Source organism: Nannobrachium achirus (assembly GCF_963921795.1).
Source record: "Nannobrachium achirus genome assembly, chromosome: 3".
Taxonomy (NCBI): domain Eukaryota; kingdom Metazoa; phylum Chordata; class Actinopteri; order Myctophiformes; family Myctophidae; genus Nannobrachium; species Nannobrachium achirus.
The window spans coordinates 52,287,477-52,312,921 of record NC_137812.1 but is presented as its reverse complement, the minus strand read 5'-3'; the positions used below and the strand labels follow the sequence as shown (position 1 = coordinate 52,312,921).

General features: G+C 44.8%; 1 protein-coding gene across 1 annotated transcript in view; it reads left to right on the top strand.

The window, feature by feature from the left end:
* The window catches only part of cntln (centlein, centrosomal protein), a gene marked incomplete at its 5' end in the record, with an annotated part of 179,643 nt that overhangs the window by 92,288 nt on the left and 61,910 nt on the right, over nt 1-25,445 (top strand). The window contains 7 exons of the mRNA XM_080722659.1: nt 3,377-3,466; nt 4,207-4,303; nt 4,827-4,873; nt 4,957-5,122; nt 6,924-6,972; nt 7,476-7,534; nt 17,444-17,662. Coding sequence (XP_080578785.1) covers nt 3,377-3,466; nt 4,207-4,303; nt 4,827-4,873; nt 4,957-5,122; nt 6,924-6,972; nt 7,476-7,534; nt 17,444-17,662 — 727 coding nt within the window. The remainder of the gene's footprint in view (nt 1-3,376; nt 3,467-4,206; nt 4,304-4,826; nt 4,874-4,956; nt 5,123-6,923; nt 6,973-7,475; nt 7,535-17,443; nt 17,663-25,445) is intronic.

Below are 25,445 nucleotides of genomic sequence, written 5' to 3'. Positions count from 1 at the left end.
GTGTGTGTGTGTGTGTGTGTGTGTGTGTGTGTGTGTGTGTGTGTGTGTGGATCATGTGTACCGATTTTTGTGACATTTGAAGAAAATATGTAGGAAAAGGAGCAAAAAGTGTGTTTTGGAGAAAATTCAAGATGGCGGAAAATCTATCATGGCGCAAATGGGCGTGGCCTATATGGGGAGATGCGTCATGACCCAAGGAATCCAGGGAAAAAATATTTTTAATTTTCCGACCTACGGTTCAAGAGTTACAGGCCAAAACGTAAAGTGGGGTGTTATAGCGCCACCATGAGGCCAAATGACACAATTATTTTTTATTTAATCCTTGAAATCATTATGAACCTCCTCTCCAAGTCTTGAAACTGTAGCCCCTGTGGTTTGCGAGAGACAAATAATTGAATGTGAGTTTTTGCGATTCCCATTCTAAGTCAATGGGGAAAATTAATTCACTAATAAATTAATATCAATTAAACTATAGAACCTTTCTCTTAGAAAAGTAATAGCCCACGATTCCCGAGTAAGCCGGTCGATTTGACATATGGCGCGAGTGTTTGGTGGCAAAACTGTGGGACTAGTGGCGTGCCGAAGTTTAGGAAGTTCAGGCTACATACACACAGACAGACAGACACACAGACAGACAGACAGACAGACAGACACACACACACACAGACCCACACAGCCACGTATAGGGAGCCTGTGTTTCACACAGCTCCAAAAATGGGGATAGGTTTCTCACAGGCTCATCTAACTATTACACTTGCTTCAAACAGTCACAATTTTCCATCCATAACACATGTATGAGTGTTTCATGTAAGGCAGGGGTCTTCAACAGGGGGGTCCGGGACCCCTAGGGGGTCCTCAGAGTTACTACAGGGGGTCCTCCAAATCTTTGTGTCATAGAAAGAAAAAAATGTAATCTCCTTTTTAGCCAGATTCTTAACCAGATTCTGAGAACTTTAGCCAAAAATAGCAGATCTACAAGCTCACAACGCCTCGCAGGTGAGCTTGTAGATCGGCTATTTTCGGCAAAGAGGTATAGTGTAGAGGGGAGAAGTACTGACAGTTCAAGAGGTTAAATATCTGAAAACACAAATTGACATGAATCCAAAATACACTGATGATTGTGCTGTCAAACAATGAAACGATATGGAATCTATGAAAAGGTTGTGGGGGTCCCTGCTTCATCTCTCTCTCTCAACTAAGTGGTCCTTGGCCTGAAAACGTTGAAGACCCCTGATGTAAGGTGCATGGGTATGAAGCCCTGGTTAGTGATCATCTTTGTCCCTTTGCCCCTGTGTGCTTCCCTCCAAGGCCCAGGTTAACCCCAACTAGCTGCCGGTGCAGGCCCTATCACGTTCTAGTTGGATCTCATTTCTTGCTCTCTCTCTCTCTCTCTCTCTCTCTCTCTCTCTCTCTCTCTCTCTCTCTCTCTCTCTCTCTGCTGCACCCGCACCCCACCTTAATAAACCCACCAGTGCAAATGTCACTGGCTTCCACCTCCACGTCAAAGGTCGCTGTCAATAAAAACCTACGTGTGTGCTGTGTAGACACTAGTGTGTGTAACTGTGTATGTGTGATAGTGTGATAGTGTGTGTGTGTGTGTGTGTGTGTGTGTGTGTGTGTGTGTGTGTGTGTGTGTGTGTGTGTGTGTGTGTGTGTGTGTGTGTGTGTGTGTGTGTGTGTGTGTGTGTGTGTGTGTGTGTGTGTGTGTGTGCTTGCACGCACACGCGCACACACACACACACACACACACACACACACACACACACACACACACACACAGTTACGCACATATCTGAAAGCCCTTTTGCTGTATGTCCATCAGAGGACGGGAGGTTTCATCTCCACTCAGCCGTGCCTCTCGCATCCACACACACATGCAGACACACACACGCACACACAGATCTGTCACACAGCCCGGGCTAATGAAGGCCACAGCGGCTCTCATACATGTTGATGCATTCCCCTCACTTCATTTACACCCATATTTACATTTCCCTCTCTCTGATTGGGCGGGACATTGATTTTGTGTTGGGCGGTGATGGAAGCAGAAAGAAATGCACATATTTTGCTTGACGTCAACGTAAACCAACGTAAATTGGATTTTTGTCCAAGGGTGGTACTCATGGTTGTGAGTTTGGTACCCAGAGGGGGTTGCAGGTACGATTCTTGGCCTTGCAATAATCATGTTGTCTCTGTGTGTGTCCTCAGTGACAGTGGTGACGAGTATTCAGACAGTCTAAACAGCAGTCTCTCAGGGAGAAGACCTCGGCAGTGCTACACCAGAAAAAAGGTTGGTTCTGTCTCCTCACTATTTATTTTTGAGCAGTGCTAACCGCTCCTACGTCTGGCTTTGTGTGTGTGTGTGTGTGTGTGTATGTACTGTATGTATACTGTATGTACAGTATGTATGTATGTATAGATAGTATGAACACGGAACTCCATGTATGTAACTTCACACATGGGCAGAACGGCCCATTCAAGGAGATGACAGTATGCATATGGCGTCGTGTCTGATACCATGTGAAGTGAGCACTTACTTCACACTGGTGCGATTTTTTATTCTAATAGAAGAATAAAATAAAAAAGGAAAAAAAAAATAAGCAAGATTTATTCTAGCCATGCCTATTCTGCATAACTATAATATTATAGGCTATTTTGTCATTACTATAATAATATGATATTATGGCATCTGACCATGTACTGATCAGTACATACTAAAGACATAATGTTCCCTGCGGGTTATATGGCAGACTTCCATAAGCAGCAATCAAACTCGCTGCTTATGGAAGTCACAACGTCAAACATAGATGAAACTCGCCAAATAACAGTTCCTGTTGAAGGTTTGATTCATCCTGGTTGTGTGGCAATGAATGCCCGGGTGGCCATATGTATTTATCTCCGTGGAATACTGTACTTGTTCAGAGTGAGTCTACCTCTACAAATGAGTGTCACACGCTGTCCATGCGCATCACAGTTAACACCTGCAGTCACCACGGCATGCTTCTTTTCCGATCGCTATTTTTTTCCCTTTACCCCCTCTCCCGTCTCCACACCAGGAAATCAATAGGCCTGGACTCTCTAGCTCTTGTCCACATCAAACCCCTGTACAGCAGTACATGGCAGCTCTGTACCCCAGAGAGAAGGAGAGAGAGATCACACTCCTCTCCTTTGCAGTCTGTCAAGGAGAGAGAGAGGGGGGGAGGGAGAGAGAGAGAGCTTTAAAGCTGATCCCTCAGTTTCTCTCTGTCTTTGAGTGATGTAGGAGTTGCAGAGTGGGAGCTAAAGTAGGTGGTTGAAGGTGGTGTTTAGGAGGAGGGAGTTTGCTGTTTTACATGTAGTCAGAGAAGTTAGACTCCCTCTCTCCCCTCCCTCTCAGTGTGCCTGTCAGCTCCGCCTGGGCTCACCACTATGACAACCTTGGCCATCACGCCCCCTGCACCTCTCTGTGTGCTGTCACAAACCAAAGGTCTCTCTCTCTCTCTCTCTCTCTCTCTCTCTCTCTCTCTCTCTCTCTCTCTCTCTCTCTCTCTCCCCCTCTCTCCCTCCTCCCTACAAGGCTCCATGTGATCAAACCTTGTGCTGATCAAACCCTACCACCATTACAAAGAGGACTCTTTGATGTCACTACAAACAGCAGTGTAGTTAGGAGGTGTCGCACGCACTCGAATGCACACATTCACATACTGTGTGCGCAGGTGCGCACGCACGCACACACACACACACACACACACACACACACACACACACACACACACACACACACACACACACACACACACACACACATTACACAACAAGTATGCAGTCACACGCACAAAGTCATCGCAACTCATACACATGAACAAAAACACCCAGTTTTATGGATACATTTACTCACACAGATGTTAGGCAGATGTATGGAAATCTCTCTCTCTCTCTCACTCACACACACACACACACACACACACACACACACACACACACACATGCGCGCTTACGCACACGTGTCATAGAGGCACATCAGTGTGGTGAGACAGTGATTGGATGAAGGGAGAGAGATGGTATGTAGCAGCCTGTCAGAAACCATATCCGCATAGGAGTCAAAGTGTCGTGTGAACGGGCCGAGGTGAATTATTAACACACACACACACACACAAAAAAAACGAGGTGATTTGTCATTTTGCATTAAAAGCGAGCACAGCCCTGTGATCCACGGTGTGGTTCCAGGAAGCGCAGCGTGTCAGCCTGTTGGCTTGCATTAAATGCCTGCGTCACTGATCGCTCTTCGCCCCCCTCCTCTCCTCTCCTCTGCTCAGTCCTGCAGGTACACCGCCGCCTCAAACGCCCGAGAAGAAGCCGACAGAACGGAAAGCGGTGTTCCGATCCAAGGTAGCATGAGTATTCCTGTTTTTACATGCACCGCTCACAGCTTGCAGCAGCCTAATCGACCGCTAATTGCACCCAAACCACACCACACCACACCACGCCACGGATGCTCACTTGATCGGAAACAAGTTACTTCAGAAGTTAACAAGCGCTGTTTCTTTGTTAGCGCTCAGAACTTGTGTATCGGTTATAGAGGGAGACTCTTAAACACCTGACTTGTAGGAAATCACACACACTGTTTCATGTGTACCAGACAAACACACACACACACACACACACACACACACACACACACACACACACACACACACACACACACACACACACTCAAACTCTCTCCCTATGAGCTAATTCTCAGCGGTAGCTTTCTAAATAGGGATCGGGAGCATGTCTCTGTGCACTTGTCGACTCCTAGGCGCCTGTGTGTGTGTGTGTGTGTGTTGTATCGTGTCTCCTGTTAGACGAAGAACAGCGTGATCCTGGGGAGCGAGGGACGAGGGGAGAACAGGCGAGGAAGAACGGCAACAGGAGGAAGGAGAGGAGGAGGCAGAGGAGGGCGGCAGGCTGCTCCTCCTCCTCCTCCGCCTCTAGCCTGCGGCGGCGCGCCGAGGCCCTGCAGCACCACGTGGACCTCCTGCAGGGCGCCAGGAGGGACAGCCTGCTGGTGACGCAGGAGCTGCGGCAGGCCAACCAAACCATCACCGCACAGCTCACCTCCCTCACCACCAAGCTGCGCGGCAGCAAGCAGCTCGTACAGGTGGGAGCGACGGAGAGAGAGAGAGAGAGAGACTCGGGGGTTGTACAGGGCAGCGGTTCTCAACCTTTTCAGGCCACGACCCCCAAAATAATCATATTTTAACTGGGGACCCTCCCCCACCCTGACGAGCACTAATATGGTTCTATTGTGAAAATAGCAGATCTACAGTACATGATCACAACGCCTCGTGTTGCGAGGCGTTGTGAGCATGTAGATCGGCTATTTTCACAATTTCTGCCTCTAATGTTTGACAATTTGGCCAATGTTTAATTTGTCATTTTAGAGGTTTTAAAAAGTCCATACACTGTGACTTTAGAAATGTGCAGATACCCTCTATACACTCAACATCTTATGTTGGTTTGTTTACTTGTTGAGTGAGAAAACAATTTTGCAAAATAAGTTAATCATCTGGGGGCTCCCGACCCACAGGTTGAGAACCACTGGTACAGGGGATAGAGAGAGGTCATCTTGAAAGACTGAGAAACCTTTTCTCTTTCTACATCTCTTGCTGTCTCTCATGTCCTGTTCCTTCTCCTCTCTCTCTCTCTGTTATCCTGTCTCTTCCTCTTTCTCTCTCTCATTCCATGTTTCCATCTCTCTACCGATTTCACTTATTCCGTCTCTCCTTCATTGTATCTCTCTCCCTCACTTTCTCTCCCTCTGTTTCTCAGCCCCACTCGCCGTCTCTCTCTTACACTGTCTCCCTCTCTCTGTCTTTCTTTGTTTATCCCCCCCCCCTCTCTCTCTCTGTTAGCTGAGGGTTGCCCTTATCATGCTTAATAAGTGTGTGTCTGACAGGCCTGCCCTCTGCTGTGGAGGTCAGCACCATGGAGGAGAGAGGTGGATCTCTCTCTCTCTCTCTCTCTCTCTCTCTCTCTCTCTCTCTCTCTCTCTCTTTCTCTTTCTCCCTCACTCCCATTCTTGTTTTCTGGTCACCATTCTCTCTCTTTCTTTTACTCTCCCTCTGTATCTCTCTCTCTGTCTCTGTAAGTGTTTCTCTCTTTGTCTCTGTCTGGTTCTTCTTCTGTCATTCTCGTTCCCTTTTCTTTGCATTTCCCCTCATTTTCTTTATCTCCATTTCTCTGCCATCACTCGACCCCCTGCCCATCTTCCTTTTTCTCCCTCTCTGTTTCATCCCTCTTTTTCTCTCTCTCTCTCTCTCCCTCTCTCTCGTTTCCCACTTGCCACTGAATGTTTGAACAGTCCAGCGTTGTCATTGTTGCCACTGTGGCCAGCCGTGGCCACGCACGCACGCACGCACGCACACACACACACACACACACACACACACACACACACACACATCAATGATTTAGTCCTTACCTCCAGATACAAAAAACTAGACAGCTCTGCAATATAAATAAAACACTGACTGCTTTGGACTCTGGCAAACTCTTCCTTGTCATGGCCACTCTCAACAACAGTGTACACTACACACACACACACACACACACACACACACACACACACACACACACACACACACACACACACACACACACACACTAGTCAGACCAGCAGAAGGCCCCTGTTGGTGATGGTAGACATAGCAGCAGCCAATCCAGACCCACTGGAGACCTGATTAGGGGCGTGTGTGTGTGTGTGTGTGTGTGTGTGTGTGTGTGTGTGTGTGTGTGTGTGTGTGTGTGTGTGTGTGTGTGTGTGTGTGTGTGTGTGTGTGTGTGTGTGTGTGTGTGTGTGTGTGTGTGTGTGTGTGTATATTGTAGTGTACACTGTTATCGAGTGTGGCCCCTGCAACCTCCTCTGCCCAGGAAGTGGCCCTGTGTTCCTTCCCCTGTAGTTGATAGAACCTGGGCCCCAACAAGACCTGCCCAAACCCAGACACAGCAGTAATGACACACACACACACACACACACACACACACACACACACACACACACACACACACACACACACACACACACACACACACACACCACAGTCAGTAACACAGAATGCAGAATGCAGTGTGAGCCAGTGTCCAGAGAGGAGGTAGGTAGTTGTCTTCTTCCTGTTTGTTTGCTACAGTATCTCCTGCAGTATTAATAACTAGCTGAGACTCTGGCCAAAGCCGGCCAGGCCTTGTTGCCCTCTCCAGAAAAGGGCAGGAGGTGCTGGACTTTTGGGCTCGTTTCCAGACGGTCCCTGCACGCCTCTCCGGCCCAGCGCTCTCTCTGACTGTAATTGGCTTAGGATGGCCCCCGCAGGGGGCGGGGGTAGGGTGGGGGGGGGGGTTGCAGGGGCGCGGGCTGTCATGTGAGAAACACCCTGGCAGTTTCACAGAGACTTGTTTGTGCTCCCTCTGCTCGTCTCTTTCTCTGTCTCTCTCTATCCTCTCTCCTTTGTCATTAGGAAATTTAAGGGCAGCGTTTTACTACGGCGACGTGAGGCGGGACTACGGCTATTATGGCGTAATTGTCGTAGCGGTCAAAAGTGTTAAGCAACCAGCCGTCAGTGACGGGGTCCCGCCCCCTTCGCTGAGCGCTTTGGTTCCCATGGCGACGCGACCACGCAGCAGGCGTTGTAGCCGCTACGTGGAAAGGTAGACTCTGCCGTAGTAGAGACAGCCGCGACGGCGGCAGGTTGATCTATCGATCGCTGATCATTTCCGGTTGCCGTTGTCATCTGCCGTTGCAGTGCAAAGCTTAAATAGCCTAATGTGTCTCTGCTGTTTTCATCTTTGCTTGCTTGCTTACTTATTGTGTCTGTTCCTCCTTCATTTTGAATTCCATACTTAACTTCTTCTCTTCTTTCTGCTTTCTGTCCTCTCTGCTGTATTTGCGATGCATTTATTTTCTCCGAGGTCGACATCGTGACCACGTTAGTGGCGCATGCTCCCAAAATCGTATCTTTGCGGCTGTGCCACCTCAACATATAATGGAGAGCATCACTGACAGTACAGGCGCTGTGGTGCTATTTAGTGGCAGGAGATGGTCTGCTCATTGGCATGACGGAGCAGAGACGTCGCTGAGGGCTGTATTTTCAAGTTTAACGAGACGAGTCGATTGCTGAGAGGCGGAGCTGCTTGCTCCATGTGTGAGCGCCGGTGTGTGTCTGTCTGCTTGTGTGTGAGTGCATGCGTGCCTATGTACGTGCGTGTAGCCTGTGTGTCTATAGGGAAGAAACGACAGAAAAGATGCACACGGCTATTATGAGTTTTGGCATTTGCCCCCTCTCCCTCCTACTCCGATTTTTGGAAATATTTTGGAATGTTTGTTTTTAAAGAAAACATAAAATGTTGGAAAGTTTTATTTGGTATGACCTACAGTATATTGGTAATTGTGAAGAGATTCAGGGATATTTTCTTTGATTGTATGAACTCAAGTTTAAGAGATCTAGGTTAAATGTTAATTGTAGTTTAATTTTATTATAGCACCACCATGAGGCCGATTTGAAAAAAATCGGGCTGGACATACATACACACACACACACATACACAAATACGGACAGAGCGATAACATAATTATCAGCCTATGGACCTGGAGGAGATAATAAAGCAAACAGAAAACAGCTGGGAGTATACAGTAATTGAGGACAGGGCATGGCAGAGAGGCTGTGCGTTGCCTCGCTGTGCCGTGCTGTGCCCTGTCTGATGTCTCACCGCTAAGTGGAACATGTGTCAAACAGCGCGGTGACACTTTCATCAGTCAGTCACGCCACTAGCATCACACCGTCCCCACAGACCTCTCTGTCAGACACAGCATCGCCACCATCACACCTGCACTGTGTGACACACACACACACACACACACACACATGCGTGCATGCACACGCACACACGCGCGCGCACACACACACACAAAAACACACACACTCACAGTCACACACACTATTATAAAGCCCTACACACTCGCACACACGCGCACGCACGCACGCACGCACAGTTGCACACGCTCACACACAGAAACATACGCTACATAGTCTCCCCAATTTCCGTGGTCGCGGAAATTTCGACGGAATTCTCGTCTGTCCGGATTTGGCGGCGGCATGGCGCCGGCAGAGGAGCGGCGCGGCAGTAAAACCTGGCATTATATCAGTTATTACTACTATAATATTTTAAAACGATTTGCACATGGTGAGGCCACCTCATATAGGACTTTGCTTCACAGGGCCCTGGGGGACTAGTTTGACTGACCCACGGTCCCTCATTCCTACTGAATCTGTGTCCTGACCTAATAGTTCCTCTTTGCCTATGGTCCTGACAATGACAATGCTAGTTAATGCGTTATCGCTATTTGATTTTTATCTTCAAAAACGTATTATTTTATTATTCTAACCAATACCTAATTACAATTATTTGTAGCTATTTCATGAAGGATTTTACTAATGTTCGCAGAATATTAACTATCAAGCCGCGGATTCAAGAATTTTCTCCCTGCAGAATCAGGATTGTTCTGCGCGGAATCCAGACTTTTTCTCTGGGGGGACTAACTATGCACTCACATGTATATTTGTCTTAATAAACACACTGACCCAGACTAGGGATGGGACGATATGAAAATTTCATATCACGATTATTGTGACCAAAGAAATCGCGATTTACGATATTATCGCGATAATCAAAATCCATTATCCTGGGGCGGAACATTTGCCCAAAAAATAGCAAATCTACAAGCGCACAACGCGTCGCGACGCGTTGTGAGCTTGTAGATCGGCTATTTTTTGGCAAAGACATTTGATAGAGAAGACTGTATCTGTACGTATATTATATATTATAAGTACCTTTTTTTTTAAGTGGTACCGGATATGCAGCTCGGCAAATAAAAGGTGAATTGATACCAGTGCATGACGGAGGACGATATCACGATAAATTAATTCTCCACGATACGATTATCGTGGGTGTTTTTTATCACGATAAACGACAATATGGTGTGTCGTCCCATCCCTAACCCAGACATACTGTAACAGTATACATACTCTCCCACAGCTTTTCTTTTGTCATAATTGTCAGAGGTCTGAGAATCCTGACTCTTATAATCGCTGCTCTTTGTCATGACGCTGTTCTTTCAAAGGTGCTGAATGTATAGGAAAGGTACAGTTTTCTTTTCATGAAAAGGCAATTGACAGAACTTTTGCCGTCTGACGTATTCATCTCCTGGCAATTTTGAATCCATAGATGTAATACATCGCTGTCAAAAATCGCAAAGCTGCACTAAGTGCAACGTAAACTCACATTACAGTAAAAATGCGAACATACAATCAGATATACAAAATACAGTCATGGGACATATTGTTTGATATCATCAATGCAATTAATACATTTTACAAAGGACTGAGGTTATCTGGTGAAAGTGAGATGTGCTGTACAATTGTGTATTGTCAGGAAAAGAATAGTAAGACACGTTGTGTCTTTGTATCGTGGTACTGTATCATTTACTGTAGATTACAAATGAATGGACCAAGAACTGACCCTTGTGTGGCCCCACAGAAAAAGTTAACAGAATTGAAACTACCCAGACAAGCATAAAACAGTCCTGTCATTTAGGTACTGTAAATCATTTAAGAACAAATAATACGTCAATTTATTAATTGCAACCTCGCCCTTTGCTTTTCTCCCTATAGGCATCTTACTGGTAGGTAGTTTAATGAGGAATGCAGTATGGTGGTAGGTAGGTAGTTATGGCCTTTGATGTAAGATTTTCACTTTCTAGGATAACTATATTTGCTATTCCCAGATGATGCCCTTTTAGGGTACCCCTCATGCCCATATATGGAGATCCCCAGGCTTTACTAATTAACATAAGTTTTATGCCCATATATGGAGATCAGTGTCCCAATGTCATCAGATATATGGGCATAAATGGACACAGGCAAACTAGATGGGCTGTATGGATATCCAGATGTGTGATGTAAGTGTTTTATTCCAAATGTGGCACCCCACAGACATATTTCCAGAAACAAAATCCCTTTCATGCCCATATATGGAGATTTCTGATGTCATCAATCCCAGGCCCTGTAAAAAACATGGTTGCTATGGTATGAGCAACTTATGTCTCCATATATGGAGATTCAACTTCAATGAGTAACCATGGCAAACTGTCAACTGCCCGTATGTCTTGATAATTGGTAAAACAAACTTTTGGCCTATTTGTGGAGATAAGCGACCAACGGTCGCTTATCTCCCGATTAGGGAGTCTTACTGGTACCCTGTTAGTGTGGGCAACCACACTAATAGAAATCCCTTTTATGCCCATCAATATTAACCCCTATCTGGGAATACCCATACAATAGAATCCCTTTTATGCTATCAATATTAAGCCCATATCTGGGAATGCATATATATGGAGATATTTTGTCAGTTTAGCCAGTGTGGTTGCCGTGACAGGAGTCACACTTGCAAATTAATTACGTCCTTGTCCCTTTTATGCCCATATATGGAGATCCCTGTGCTTTATATCTGATTCCCCGATGGAGATGACTGGATCATCACCTAGATCTCCATATATGGAGCTGACTTCTACATCTGATTCCCAGATGATGCCCTGTTAGGGCAACCACACTGTGAGATCTCGCCCTTTAGGGCAAGGTCACGTTTCGCCCTTAGGCGTCTTTCTGGTTTATTTATCAACATCAACAAACAGTGACAAAGGCTGCACTCATGTCTAACAACTCTAAGCAGCCATAGCTGAATGGAGAAGCTGCCTGGGAGAACAGAAGGTTCCCGGTACTCGTCCCACAGGAAATATTCCTGGAAATATTTTGAAATTAGAAAAATATTTTTCCAGTACTGGAAAAGTTTTGGAATTGATCAAGGGTCCTGGAAGGTCCTGGAAAAAATAGCTATGCATTGTCTTTGGTTATTGATTTTGTTAATAACTCTGAAATGACAAATTTAACATTGGCCAAATTGTCAAATATTAGAGGCAGATATTGTGAAAATAGCAGATCTACATGCTCACAACGCCTCGCAACGCGAGGCGTTGTGAGCATGTAGATCGGCTATTTTCACGATAAAACCGTGTTATACAAAATTCCTCAACTCGTAGTGCTCGTCAGGGTCCCCAGTTCAAATATGATTATTTCGGGTGTCACGGCCTGAAAAGGTTGAGAACCACTGGCATACACTACCTTCTTGGGCATAGTCTTTGGGCATTGCGCATAGGAGTAAGCGACTTGTTAATGAGCTGAATTATTGTTACTAGCCCTTACCCGTTCAAAGATATGAGCTCCAAAATGATGTGCAGTGTGTGGGTTAAGGGATGTGCACTGTGCACACAGTATATGAGGGATGGAAAGTAACTTTAACTGGTGCTTGCATGATGTAGGAGCATCAATGTAAGAAACCCGTTTCGTTTAATGGCTACAGAGATACTGTCCCCCCCCCCCCCCCCCCCCCAGCCCGCCCGCCCGCCCGCCTGCACACACACACACACTCCCCCCCCCCCCCCCGTGTGTGTGTGTGTGTGTGTGTGTGTGTGTGTGTGTGTGGGTTTGTGTGTGATTGTGCATGGCCTGAACAACATGCCCCTCCCTTAACATGTGTGGTCACAAAAGGTACTGTAGGCTAAATAGATATAGATACAGCATAAAAATGCTAATATACAGCATACGATTTGTGAAAGTGACAAACGGGCTTCACAGTTATGTCAGGTGTGTTCATATGCTAATGGTGATGCGATTTCAGATCAATTGCTCCAGCCACTGAGGAGAAACGCTGTGACAGACACTCACTCACTCACTCACTCACTCACTCACTCAGACAGACATTCGCAAAATTATAGTATAGATATAGTCCTGGAAATTGGGTTAAATATTCTGGAAAAGTTTTGGAAAAGCTTTGGAAATTAATTGGTAAAAATGGGTGGGAACCCTGGTCCCAGCCCCTGCTATGTGTCCAAGTGTCCCTGAGCAAGACTCTTAACCACTAACTGCTCCCCCTCCAGCACTCATCATAACCATTATAGCAGCCATCAGCTGGGTGAAGCTGAAGCTGAATTTCCCTCGTGAGACTAACATAGGCATCCCCTTCCCCTTCCTTCCTAAAATAGATGCTCTGTTTTCATCACTGTTCATTTTAAGGTAATTAACTACTTTGGTCGAGGGCTGTTTCACTGCTGTGGTTAGCTCTAAAACCAGATTGGTTCACATCATAATTATAGATAGCTCGTTTACATTTTACTACATTAACCATTAACCTGGAGTATTCTTTAATTTGATTTATAAAAGGTAGGATAAATAAAATACCATACTTTTTAGTTTTTGTCTTAGAAATAATTCAAATAATTATGATCATAATTTCTCATCTCATTTTGTGAAATAAATTGTATTGTGTGTCAAAAAACATTAATTTTATGTCGAATGGTCAGTCATCTAAATGCAATACAATTTTAAGTTGTTAGTCCACCTCTCATCTGAACGTGTCAGTCACGCCCATCATCCAAATGCAGGCTGATAGTTTAGTTGCTGGATTATCTACCTTGCATGGTACTTAGTCCCCCAAATTACCTCGCTGCCTTCCAACAGACTGCTCCGTCCGCACCCACCTGCCTCCGCCACCCCTGTTATCTGGAAAGAGTGGAACGACCTGCCCTCCCCACTGCATGTAAGAGGTTCGGATTACACCAGATTACGTGTGGGGGCAGACATAGCTGACAGTAAGGGGGGGAAAATGTGACAGAATCGTGCATCTTTTAATCCCTGGGACACATCACACAGACTGTGTGCGAGTAGAATTTGAGCGGCGTGTAGTTGTACGTCGCGAGACGTTAGTTTAATTTAGTTTTTATGTCGGTTGTATGTCCGTGTGTCACATCAAAGGCTTTAGCAAACAGCGGAATTAGTGGTTGTTGATTGGGGAGCTGGTGTGATAAATTATTTGTCATAATGTGTAGGTTATGGTAGCAGTTTAAGTGTTGCTGATTACGCACACACACAACTGTGTGTGTGTGTGTGTGTGTGTGTGTGCGTGTGTGCGTGCGTGCGTGCGTGCGTGCGTGCGTGCGTGATCAAGCTCAATGAGGAGCCTGTGTCTCCTTATTTATCCTGCTCCTGATTGGCTATCACTTGGAATGACACCAGTCAGACCCGTCCCCAGTGGAGAGAGGGAGAGAGAGAGAGAGAAGAGGGAGTGATAGTGGTGTCATCTTCTGCAGCCTAATGGTCCTGCAGTACATCAGAGTCATGTCAGTGTCAAGTCTCAGCGGGGATGAAGATGGCCACTGAAATCAAAGCCTGTCTTACGGGAAGTGTCATCAATGCCACTCTTCACATGCACGCTGGAGCCTGTGCGTGTGCGTGTGCGTGTGTGTGTGTGTGTGTGTGTGTGTGTGTGTGTGTGTGTGTGTGTGTGTGTGTGTGTGTGTGTGTGTGTGTGTGTGTGTGTGTGTGTGTGTGTGTGTGTGTGTGTGTGTGTGTGTGCGTGCGTGCGTGCGTGCGTGCGTGCGTGCGTGCGTGTGTGCGTGCGTGCGCGCGCCCCTCAATTTCTCTCTTGCGCCATCTTTAACTCTCCTCTCACGCATTGTCACCCTTTCTCTTTCCTTAAATTTTTACCACTCTTTTGTTCTCAGTACTTTTCTCTCTCAGTACTTTCCCATGTCTTATACTCGTACTTGCATTGTCTATTTTCCTTTTACTCAATTCTCTACTCTTCCTCTCGTCTCTCTCTCTCTCTCTCTCTCCCCCCTCACTGTTTCTATGTCTCTCTGTCCTGAGGGACATGTCCCATGTCTCTTCCACAGCACAGAGCAGGAAACCTAAAACAAGGGAGATGCTATTAAAAGGTGTTAGCCGGCAACCAGATATCAATAACCTCCATGTATGCAGAGCAGAGAGCAAGCCCTGGGGACGCTGCGGTTTCAGCAGTGTGTGCGACAGAGTGAATGTGAGCGTCAGTGATTTTGTGTTCAGTGTGAGTGTCTCTGCAGCACGTCTTGTGTTTTTCTGTGTGGTTCTCCTTTGTGTGTCTGCGTGCGTGTGTGTGTGTGTGTGTGTGCACACCACACAGCCTCCAGTATCGTGTCTCGTAGTCATCCCATTAAGCATGCCTGGTGTTTGATATGATACCAGCTCAGCTAATTGTGGCCGTATTAAATCAGACTTCATTGAGGTGACTTACTGTCCTACATTGCCTTCACAAGCAGCCGATAAGTCTTGCTCCGAGTCAGCGGTTAAAAGCACTCACCTCGAGTGCGAATGTGAAGTTAGCTGATACAGTGCATTGTACATGATCAGACGGTGTTCTAATCTGAACCAGAGGCTCCAATCCCAGTTCTCATTGTAGGCATTAAACCATGGACCAGTTTAGACCCAAGAAACCATTTGAATCCAATTAACTATTTTGGGGGATGGTAAACTAACTAACGGTAGGCTTGCTCCAGAATTTGAAAACCAATTAACTAGCAGGTAGACTAATAGGAGGTGGCCTGGGTCCCTGGAATTGGAGGTGGGAACCAGTGAACTACTTTTTAGGATGGAATGGTAAATGGTGCATTTACCTGTATATAGTGCTATTATCCAATGCGCTTTACATAAATTGTGCATTACATTCGCCCAGTCACACACACATTCATACACAGATGGCGGAGGAAACCATGCAAGGCACCAACCTGCACATCGGGAGCAATTAGGAGTTCAGAGTCTTGCTCAAGGACACTTCGACACTAACTCTGGGGGAACTCGAATTGGGAACCTAGCGGTTCACATCCGGCCGCTCTGCCGGCCACTCTCTGTCTCTAGTGGATGGAAAACGACATCAGTAGTCTAAGTCACAAGGGGGGGAAAAGTGGGACTGAGTTACTAGGGCCCACGGTGGAGGGGCCTTAATTATTTTATACTTTAGCTATTGAAAAATAGTAGCTATACAAGCTCACAGCGCGGCACCGAGTGCCGTGTTGCGAGCTTGTAGATCTGCTATTTTTGAAAAGTTGTGAAAATGTGTGCAAATCTTTGAATATAATGTATTTTTTAAGCAAACATTTATAACTCAAATTTTATTTCTGGGGTGTCCCTGGAACTAAATATTTTGAGATGGGGGTCCGTGGGCAAATACATACCATTTTGGGGATCCTTCACATGAAAAGGTTTGAGCACCACTGACATTGGTTTTTCAAAAAACCTCAGAAGGATTTGAAATATTCAAAGACTTCCACAAATGTTCACGATTTAAAAAAAATAGCAGATCTACAAGCTTGCAGTGTGGCACTCTGTATCTGCTATTTTTCAATAGTTAAAGCACAAAATAATGCGTGATAATGTGTTCCCAGTCTAAATGGGTTAAACCCCCTCCCACTATGAAGAACATTCATGGGGGACCCGCAGTGAATCCTTGTACCCAGAGCCCAGAATTTGGTACGACACCCCTGCCAGCAGCTTGTTCAAAGTGGCAACCTCCCTCCGTCCCGAGGTGCTCAGTGGTGATTCCACAAAACAGCATGCCAATCACAGTCAGAAATTAGGCCCTGATGGCCAGGCAACAGGATTGTCTGTCTCCACATACACGTAAATATAGGTGTTTAAAATCACAGGCTGGATCTCTAAGCCGAGGCAGCAGCGGTTCTCCCCTGGCTAACGCGTGTTTCACACGGGTTGTCTTCACATCGTCTCTTATTTATGTATCACGTGTAGTGGAATGAAATGTGTTCATGTCTAGAGGGGAATCAGCAGTCTCTAGTGTTTCCTTTCTCACAGTCCTTATCGCTCCTTTATAAAAGTTACATTGAAATGCATGGGAATGGTATTACTTAAAAAAGGGGGGTGACTGGCTTATTATGAGCAGCAGGTGCAGACTAAATGACTTATCATTTTAGTTTTTAGATATATTTGTATTCTTGTAATGTATGTCTATCCCCTCAAAAGTACACCAATCACAGCTCATGCAGCTACTTGCAAGACGAAACAGAACCTCCTGGTGAGGTAAAAGTGAAAATTAGAAAGTTAGAAACAAGGGTCATAGATAATCTCTGCATACATCTATTTCTTTATATTTGTGTGGTTTCATTCCAAAACACAAGCATGCATGGTAACTTTACTATCGATTAGGCTTAGGGTTTGGCAAGGACGCCATGCTGTTAGTGGCTTCTGTGTCTTGTTTTTGTATAGTTCCGCTTCGATGTTTATCATTGTACAAGGAAACTAAGCTGAATTGAATTAAACTGGTTTGTTTTCACTGTCGGTATTTCTGTTTTCTGTTGTACCTATATTGGTAGTTAGTTATTGTAGCAGTGTGGCATAACCCAATAATTCTCTCTCCAACGTGTGATCGATAGTATAAATCCAGGTTTGCTGTCATTTGTTTGTTTGTATGTACTGTATGTTTGTTTGTACAGTATATGGCGGTGTTACAGTAAGCATACCTCTGTCTATCCATGTCCATGTGTGTACAGAAGCTGACCTGTGACCTGGCAGGCTTGGAGCAGCAGAAGAGAGTGCTGGAGATGGAGTTGGATCAGTGGAGACAGGTCAGACTGCCTCAGCCCACCCCACCACCAGCAGCAGGAACTACAGAGAGCTGCAGCCGAGACAAGGCCATGCCTGGCCCGGCTAACCCGGGCCCCCTCCAGGCCCTGGAGGCTGAGGTCAAGCAACTCCAGACCAGGCTGAAGGTCAGTGCTTGTTTGACTGGGGCAAGAGTGGCAGGGCAGTGACCAGCTTCTCTTCACAGTAAAACCTCAGTGCTCATGTAACTGAGTGTACCGATGCAACCAAACAGACCTGTATGGGTGTAATTGTGCACTTCCTATTACCGGTAGTTGTTTGTCTGTTGCCATAGTGTGATCATGTTAACTCATGCACTGCCAGAGTAAAATGCATAAATAGTCCAGCCCGTGCCCATGAAATCAAAGTTTTTCCTTACCTTTCAACTAGTCACAGAATAATTAGCTTCAGTCTGATGGCGCTGCCAACCGTTGGAAAACACAGAGGTGTCTCTGTGGTTCCGCGAGAAAACAAATAAATCGGGACCCACCGTTCTCTAGTTAATTGCCGTTGAATATATCCTGTTCTCGCCAAAAATGCAGAAGTAAATAAATCAGAGAAAGGATATTTTTTTTCCAAATCCAATAACCTGGAAGTGAATGTTTTTTTTTCCTTCTTTTTTTCAAAGAAATGTTTTTAGGCTTTTATGCCTTTATTGATAAGACAGTAGGCTGACAGGAAATGGGCAAAGTTTTTTTTTTGTTATCAAATATTTTTATTTTCCATAATCAAAAGAAAAATGCAATTAACAGACAAACAACACAAACAATAGTAAAACAAGAAAAGGAAAAGAAAACCCACCCACCCCCTTTCCCCGGACCAACACGGAATGTACAATAGTGCATGCCTGTGCTAGGCTGTTACCACTATATAGTGATTTCTTGAATCATAGCCTTAAGCTTATCTGCAATGTCCGACCACATATTAATGTTTTCTTCTTTTGCTCCGTGTAACCTTGCTATCGACTGCTCTAAATATACTATATCTAGAAAGGTTAAGGCCCACTGGCGAAACGTTAACGTATGAGGAGGTTTCCACCGCGTAGCTACCATCTTCTTCGCCGCCGTTACACCAGCAAAGAAGATGCGCTTGCGTATATTGTTTAGTTGCAACTGTGAGACGTCATTTAATAAAAATAAAGAAGGAGAAGATATGATATTGATACTAAAAATAGTTGAAAGTTTTGAGGCAACCATATTCCAGAATGACGACACATTTGGGCATTCCCAAACCATGTGAAGGAAGGTACCAATACTATTTGAGGCGCAGAGAGTGCAGTTGGGATTATTCAAAATCCTCATAGCACATAGTCTGCGGGGAGTTAAATAAGTCCGATGAACAAAATTTAAATGAATTTGTTGATGGTCTGGATTTCTAGAAGATAGCCTAATGTTAGACCATACTGTGTCCCAACAAAAGTCAGGGTCCAAATTTGGTACATCATTCCTCCAAACAGTATCAACAGATAGGGGCCCATAACTACAGTCTAATAAAAAACCATAGAGGGTGGAAACCAAACCTCTTGTTCTGTTACCATCACAGATAAACTCATGGAAGGGGTGCAATCTAAGGGGAGCTTGCCATGGGACCCCATAGGTCCTCATGGACGTTCTCAGTTGGAAGTAGAAAAAAAGGGTATTTCCAGGCAGATTGAAGATGTCACACAAATCTCGAAAAGGTCGTAAACCATTTCTATCAAATAAGTCCCCTAATGTACGAATCCCCTTAGCCCTCCACCTTGGAAAGCGAATGGGGCGATCCTCGATTAAAAGTCTTTGATTATTGAACACTGGGGAAAATAAGTTCCATTTACAATCAATCTTACACATCTTTTCAGCTGCCCTCCATACTGCCACTAAATGAGAAATGATAGGTCCAAAGCGAACTTTGCATTGATGTGTAGTTATGTTTGAATAGATAAGATCTCTCAATTCAACAGGCTGCACTAAACTCTCCTCAAGCTCTCTCCAAGAAACCTTATTTGCTGGGTTAAACCAATTTAAAAGGGGGCGGAGCGTGAAGGCCCAATAATAAAATTTAAAGTTGGGCAATGAAAGGCCGCCATCATCTCTAGCACGTTGTAATAGAGAAAGTTTAAGACGAGGGCGTTTCCCTTTCCACACAAACTTAGATATCGAAGAGTGAAGCTTATTCCAGTATTGCGGCGGTGGTGGCAAAGGGAGCATAGAGCTTACAAAGTTAACCCTAGGAAGAACATTCATCTTTATGATTGAAACTCGAGCTTGGAGAGAGTTGGGCAAAGATGACCATCTATCTAAATCAAGACAAATCTTATTTAGAGTGTCACCATAGTTGTTCTTAACAATAGCCTGAAGAGAGGGGAAAATATCTATGCCAAGATATTTGAATTGGCTTACTACTGGGATTATGGGCGGTAGGATAGCAGATCTCATCTGATCATTTAGAGGTAGAAGGGCTGACTTCGTCCAATTCATTTTGTAGCCGGAAATGGAACTGAACTGATCAAAAATTTGAAGGACGTGAGTAATTGACTGTGGTGCATTCTCAAGGAACAGTAGAATATCATCAGCATATAGGGAATTGCGATGCTGTGTGTTGTTAATCGAAACAGGAGTAATATCTGCAGACTGACGCACTGTCTGAGCCAAGGGTTCGAGTGAAAGTGCGAAAAGGAGAGGACTAAGGGGACAACCTTGCCTTGAAGATCTGCCAATCGTGAATAGCGGCGAACAGATCTTACCGGTTAGGACCATGGCTGACGGATTAGAATAAAGTACTTTAACAAAATGTATGAATGAAGCACCAAATCCCATTTTATCTAGTACAGCCCACAGGTAAGACCATTCCAGACGATCAAATGCTTTCATCGCATCGAGCGACAACACTGCGGCGGGGGTCCTCAGCTCCTTAGCCCTATCGATGATATGCAATAGTCGTCTAGTATTATCAGAGGCTAGTCTAGTTCCTATGAAACCTGTCTGATCACAGTGTACTAAGGTGGTCATAAAACCCTGCAAGCGACGCGCAAGCACCTTAGCAAAAACTTTTAGATCAGAATTCAAAAGTGAAAGCGGTCTATAGCTTGCGCAATCTGTGGGATCCTTGTTCTTCTTCAACAATAATGATATAATAGCTACATTCACATCCCTGGAGAAAGAGCCACTTTCAATTGCATATCGAAACATGTCTAGCATCAGCTGACCTAGATCTTCCCAAAAGATGGCATAAAGTTCAGGGGGTATCCCATCCAAACCAGGCGACTTGCCCCTACGCATTGCGAGCACAGCTTCCTGTAATTCCGCCAGATGGAGCGGTCTATCTAAGGCTTCCGCATCCGCCTCGCTAAGGGTTGGTAACTGTATGTTGGATAAAAAATCATTGCATACTGCATCATCGTGAATGACCTCGGAGGTGTAGAGCTCATCATAAAAAGCACGAAACGTGGCATTGACCTCTTTGGGTTCTGTAACCATGGCTCCAGTTGTTGATTTGACACTAACAATATCAGCAAAATGCTCATTGGATCTAAGACGTAAAGCCAGTAAGTGACTGGGTCTTGCACTATTAAAATAGTAGTTTTGCCTTGTGCGTTTCATTTGAAATTCTGAGCGGCGCTTGAGAATGGAGTTAATTTCTTTCTTAACTAGCTCCCTCTGGGTTGCTGTACTAACATCAAAGTTATTTTGGAGAGAATTATCCAAAGTAGAAAACCGAGATTCCAATTCCACCAGTTTGGCTGACCTTAATTTTCTCTGAGTGGACGCATAGAGGGTTGTATTACTCCTGATAAAGCCTTTAATTGCATCCCAAAGAATTCTGGGATCCTCAACTGAGCCTGTATTGATATTTATAAATTCGCGCAAACCAGTTTGAAACTGAGCTACAAATGCCGCATCGCGCAGCAGTGTGGTGTTAAACCGCCATCTAGGAGCTCTATCTATAACCTGTTTCAGTGAAGCAACACACAGCACCGCCTTGTGATCCGAGAGTGACATTGGGAGCAACTCTACCTTGGCAATTTTATGAAACAAGCTAACAGGGGCAAAAACGTAATCGATCCTAGAGAATGAAGCATGCCTACCCGACAGAAAAGAAAAATCTCTAACCGTTGGGTTCATTAAACGCCAGATGTCGAGTAAGCCAGTTGAGTTTGCCCAAGCACGTAGTTCTGCAGACGCTAGTGCTTGTTCTCTGCTTTCTACCCCAGTGGATCTATCTAGGTTATGTTGCCATGTTGCATTGAAGTCAGCACCAACAATGAATTTGAAATCCGTCAGTTCCAATAAGGTTTTAGTTAGTAATTTGTAAAACTCTTTGTCTAAAACATTTGGAGCATACACAGAGACTAGTGCTAGCATTTTACCCTCCAAGCGGATTTTAGCAACAGCTATCCTCCCGTCACTGTCAGACCAATCACCCAAAAAATCCAACCTAAGGTTACGTCTAGCCAATATGGCTACTCCCTTGGTTTTGGAAGAAGCAGCTGAAAAGGCTAAAACACGATAATGTTTATTAGCCAATCGGTTGGAATGCTCTTTTAAAAGATGAGACTCCTGTATAAATGCAAAGTCAATTGATTTAGATCGCAAAACCCCCAAAATGCTGGTTCGCTTATGCGGTATATTCGCTCCCCTTACATTGAAACTTAGAAATTTATATTCTGTCATAATTGTGGTTCAAACCATACGCACAGCAAGCACAGTAGAACATTTTAGAATTTCCTAGTTGGTCCCTCACAACAAACCTTCCCAACAGAAAAACAAAACAACCCCAAAAGGAACAGAAAGGAAAAAGCAACATCAAACGAACATAAAAAAACACATAACATTGAAGCTTGAGGGGGAAAACCCCATTAGCATCAGAGTGCACAAAAACAGTTCCCCACCCCATCAACCTATTAGTCAACCTTCATTTCACTCTGTCAGAGAGTGCAAACAAGTAACTGCCCAAAAGTAACCATACATTGCCCTCTGGTGGTTATGTAAATATATAACAGATCACCAAAGTAAAAACAACAACAAAAAAGTGCCTTCTTGTGGCTGAATAGCTCTCAAACATTCCATCCGCTCAAATTATGATCAATCTCCCCACTTCATATCACTTAAATAAATGAGAATGGTATGTTAACATTTCTAGTAAAGAAGGGGGAGAGAAAAAAGAAAAGAATAAAGGGGAAAAAAAAAAAAAAGAGAGGGGGACTATAACAACTGTAATAATAATAATCAGTCCAGCATTAGGCCCACTTAGAATGTGATAAAGCCCTATAAGCCACGTTAATGCAAATAACCAAACACTTGTGACAGATATGTGGAAATAAGGCTGTCACCACGACAAGGCACTAATATAATATTAATAATAAAAATAAATAAAAAAGGAAATCAGTGTATATGATATAAAACATCTATGCACTTACATATGTAGTTAGAAATAGAAATTAAAAGCACATACGGGGGGCCATATGCAGCAAAGCACACACAGTGTTAATGCATACTGCGCCACACACAGCCCCCCCTATGCATCCATGCATACAAACCACAATTACTAATTAGAAGGGGGAAAAAAAGAAAGAAAAGAAAAGTCTGTATACATAAGTATTTACATAAAACACAGTTATGTATGATCAGGAAACCATATACAACACAGCACACATGATGCATACTGCGCCATATACAGCTCCCTGTACATGCCCAAAAGGCCAGTGCAAACTTAGATAAATGTCAATCATATTAGTTAAGTCTGTTTCCGTCTTAAACAGTAAACTACCATACTTCAAACAGTGAACATACCCAATCACGACTACAAAATAAATATCCCCAATTCAGAGCTCCCCTCTCCCCCATCAAGAAATTAACATCTTAGAAGACAACAAGTAAAGTAGGTAAATAACTACCCCCCCCCCCCCCCCCCCCCCCCCCCACGTAGAGCACGTAGAGCCAACGCGCCACGAGATCGTACATCCGCCAGCTATTAAGATTAGGGGAAAAAAAAAGGAAAGAAAAGAACGAGTCAATGAGCCAGGGAGAGAGAGAGAGAGAGGAGAAGCAGAGATAGGTAGAGAGACATAGAGAAAGGGCGGGAGAGCGAGTGGTCTCTGGAACCGCGGAGCCTTCACAATTTAGACCATATTATTTATATCTGTTTCGCCTTAAACAGTAGGCTACATTACTCAATACAAAGGCCAAAGCCCAGTCTCGCCCTCCTACCCGAGAAAGTAGCGTTTTAGGAGGCATAAACGAACCATAAACTAACAACCAACATAGCCGCCATTACCTAACAGAAAGAGAGAGAGAGAGAGAGAGAGAGAGAGAGACACACACACAGCGAGAGAGCCAGAGAGAGAGAGAGAGAGAGAGAGAGAGAGAGAGAGAGAGAGAGAGAGAGAGAGAGAGAGAGAGAGAGAGAGAGAGAGAGAGAGAGAGAGAGAGAGAGAGAGAGAGAGAGAGAGGGAAAGCCGAGATAGATAGAGAGACACAGAGGGAAGACGAGAGAGAGAGCAGGCTCGGAACCGGGACACGGAACACGTTAGACAAAGCTTAACAGAGAGAGATAAAACCCTCTAGACCTATATAGTAAGCAGCACAACGCTCAATAAGAGCAAAGAAAAAGAATACAATAATAACAAGAACAATGTCCATTATATTCAAACAAAAAAGACAGTGAATTATGCTTATAGCTTTATCAGCCCTAAATCCTCTCTCCTTGCGGTAACCTAAATTAAAACGAGTAACACCCATCTGCTTACAGATCTTATTAAAAAATAAAATATATCTTATTCTTCAATACAAATAAAATAGGCATTATGAAACGAAACACTTGAAAACACAACGTCAAGTCAGATGATGAGTCCAAAACAATAAGTAGGCTTACATTAACAACTCACCCTTTGGGGAGGAGGAGGAGGAGAGAGTGAGGAAAGAAAGACGCTGCGTAAAAGTCATCTCCAAAGTCCCAGCCAGCTTACCAACAGTCCATTAAAGGCAAAAGGATATCACATCGGCAGAATGTGTTTGAAAGCACGCGATCACAAAAGCAAAAGTGTCCCTGGTAAAAGTTAGTTCTCTGTAACTGTCGTCTCATCATCCTGCGTAGCTAGAGTCTCGTCCGCAGCACCTGGAGTCTTGAACTTATCCTTGCAAAAGGCCAGCGCTTCCTTGGGTGAGTTGAAAGTAGAAGTCGCCTCATCCACGGTTATCCAGAATTTGCTCGGGTGCCTTATTCCGTATTTAACTCCTTCCGCGGTGATGGAACGTAGGAATTCCTTTACTGGCCCGAAAGCTGCCCTTCTCTTTGATGTTTCAGCAGACCAGTCGGGGAAAATATACACCTTTTTGCCATTGTATGTCAGTTGGCCTGCTTTCCTGGAGAGCTGGAGTATGCGTTCCTTTACCCGGAAAAAATGGATCCTTGCCAGGAAAGCCCTTGGCTTATCAGAACGTGGATTGCCGGTCCGATGAGCACGATCCACCTCCGGGGGGGAGTCGGGAAACTCGTCGGGGAATGTTTTCTGCAAAAAAGACTGGATAAAGGCCACTGGGTCAGCCTTTTCTAGCCCAGGAGAGATCCCAATCACTCTTATGTTGTTCCTACGACTCCGGTCTTCTGCTATGACGAGCTTCTCCTCCAGATTAGCACATCTTCTCTCCAATTCAGTGATACACATCTGCAAACTGTCCATGGAGGAACCAAAGTTCTCAATGGCCTCCCCATGTTCAGCCCCCCATGTTCAGCCACGGTCGTGTTCAGCGTGGCGACTGCAGGACGCAGCTCCTTTCCGAAGTCATCAATCTTCTTCAGTAATTTCTTCTCCAAGCCAAGCATCATGGGTTGAATAAAACCATCCATAAACTCTTTCAGTGATTCCTTGAGGACCTCGCGCAGCATGCTCTTTGTAACAGGAGCGTCAGCGTCGCCCTGCATTGCGCCAGCCAT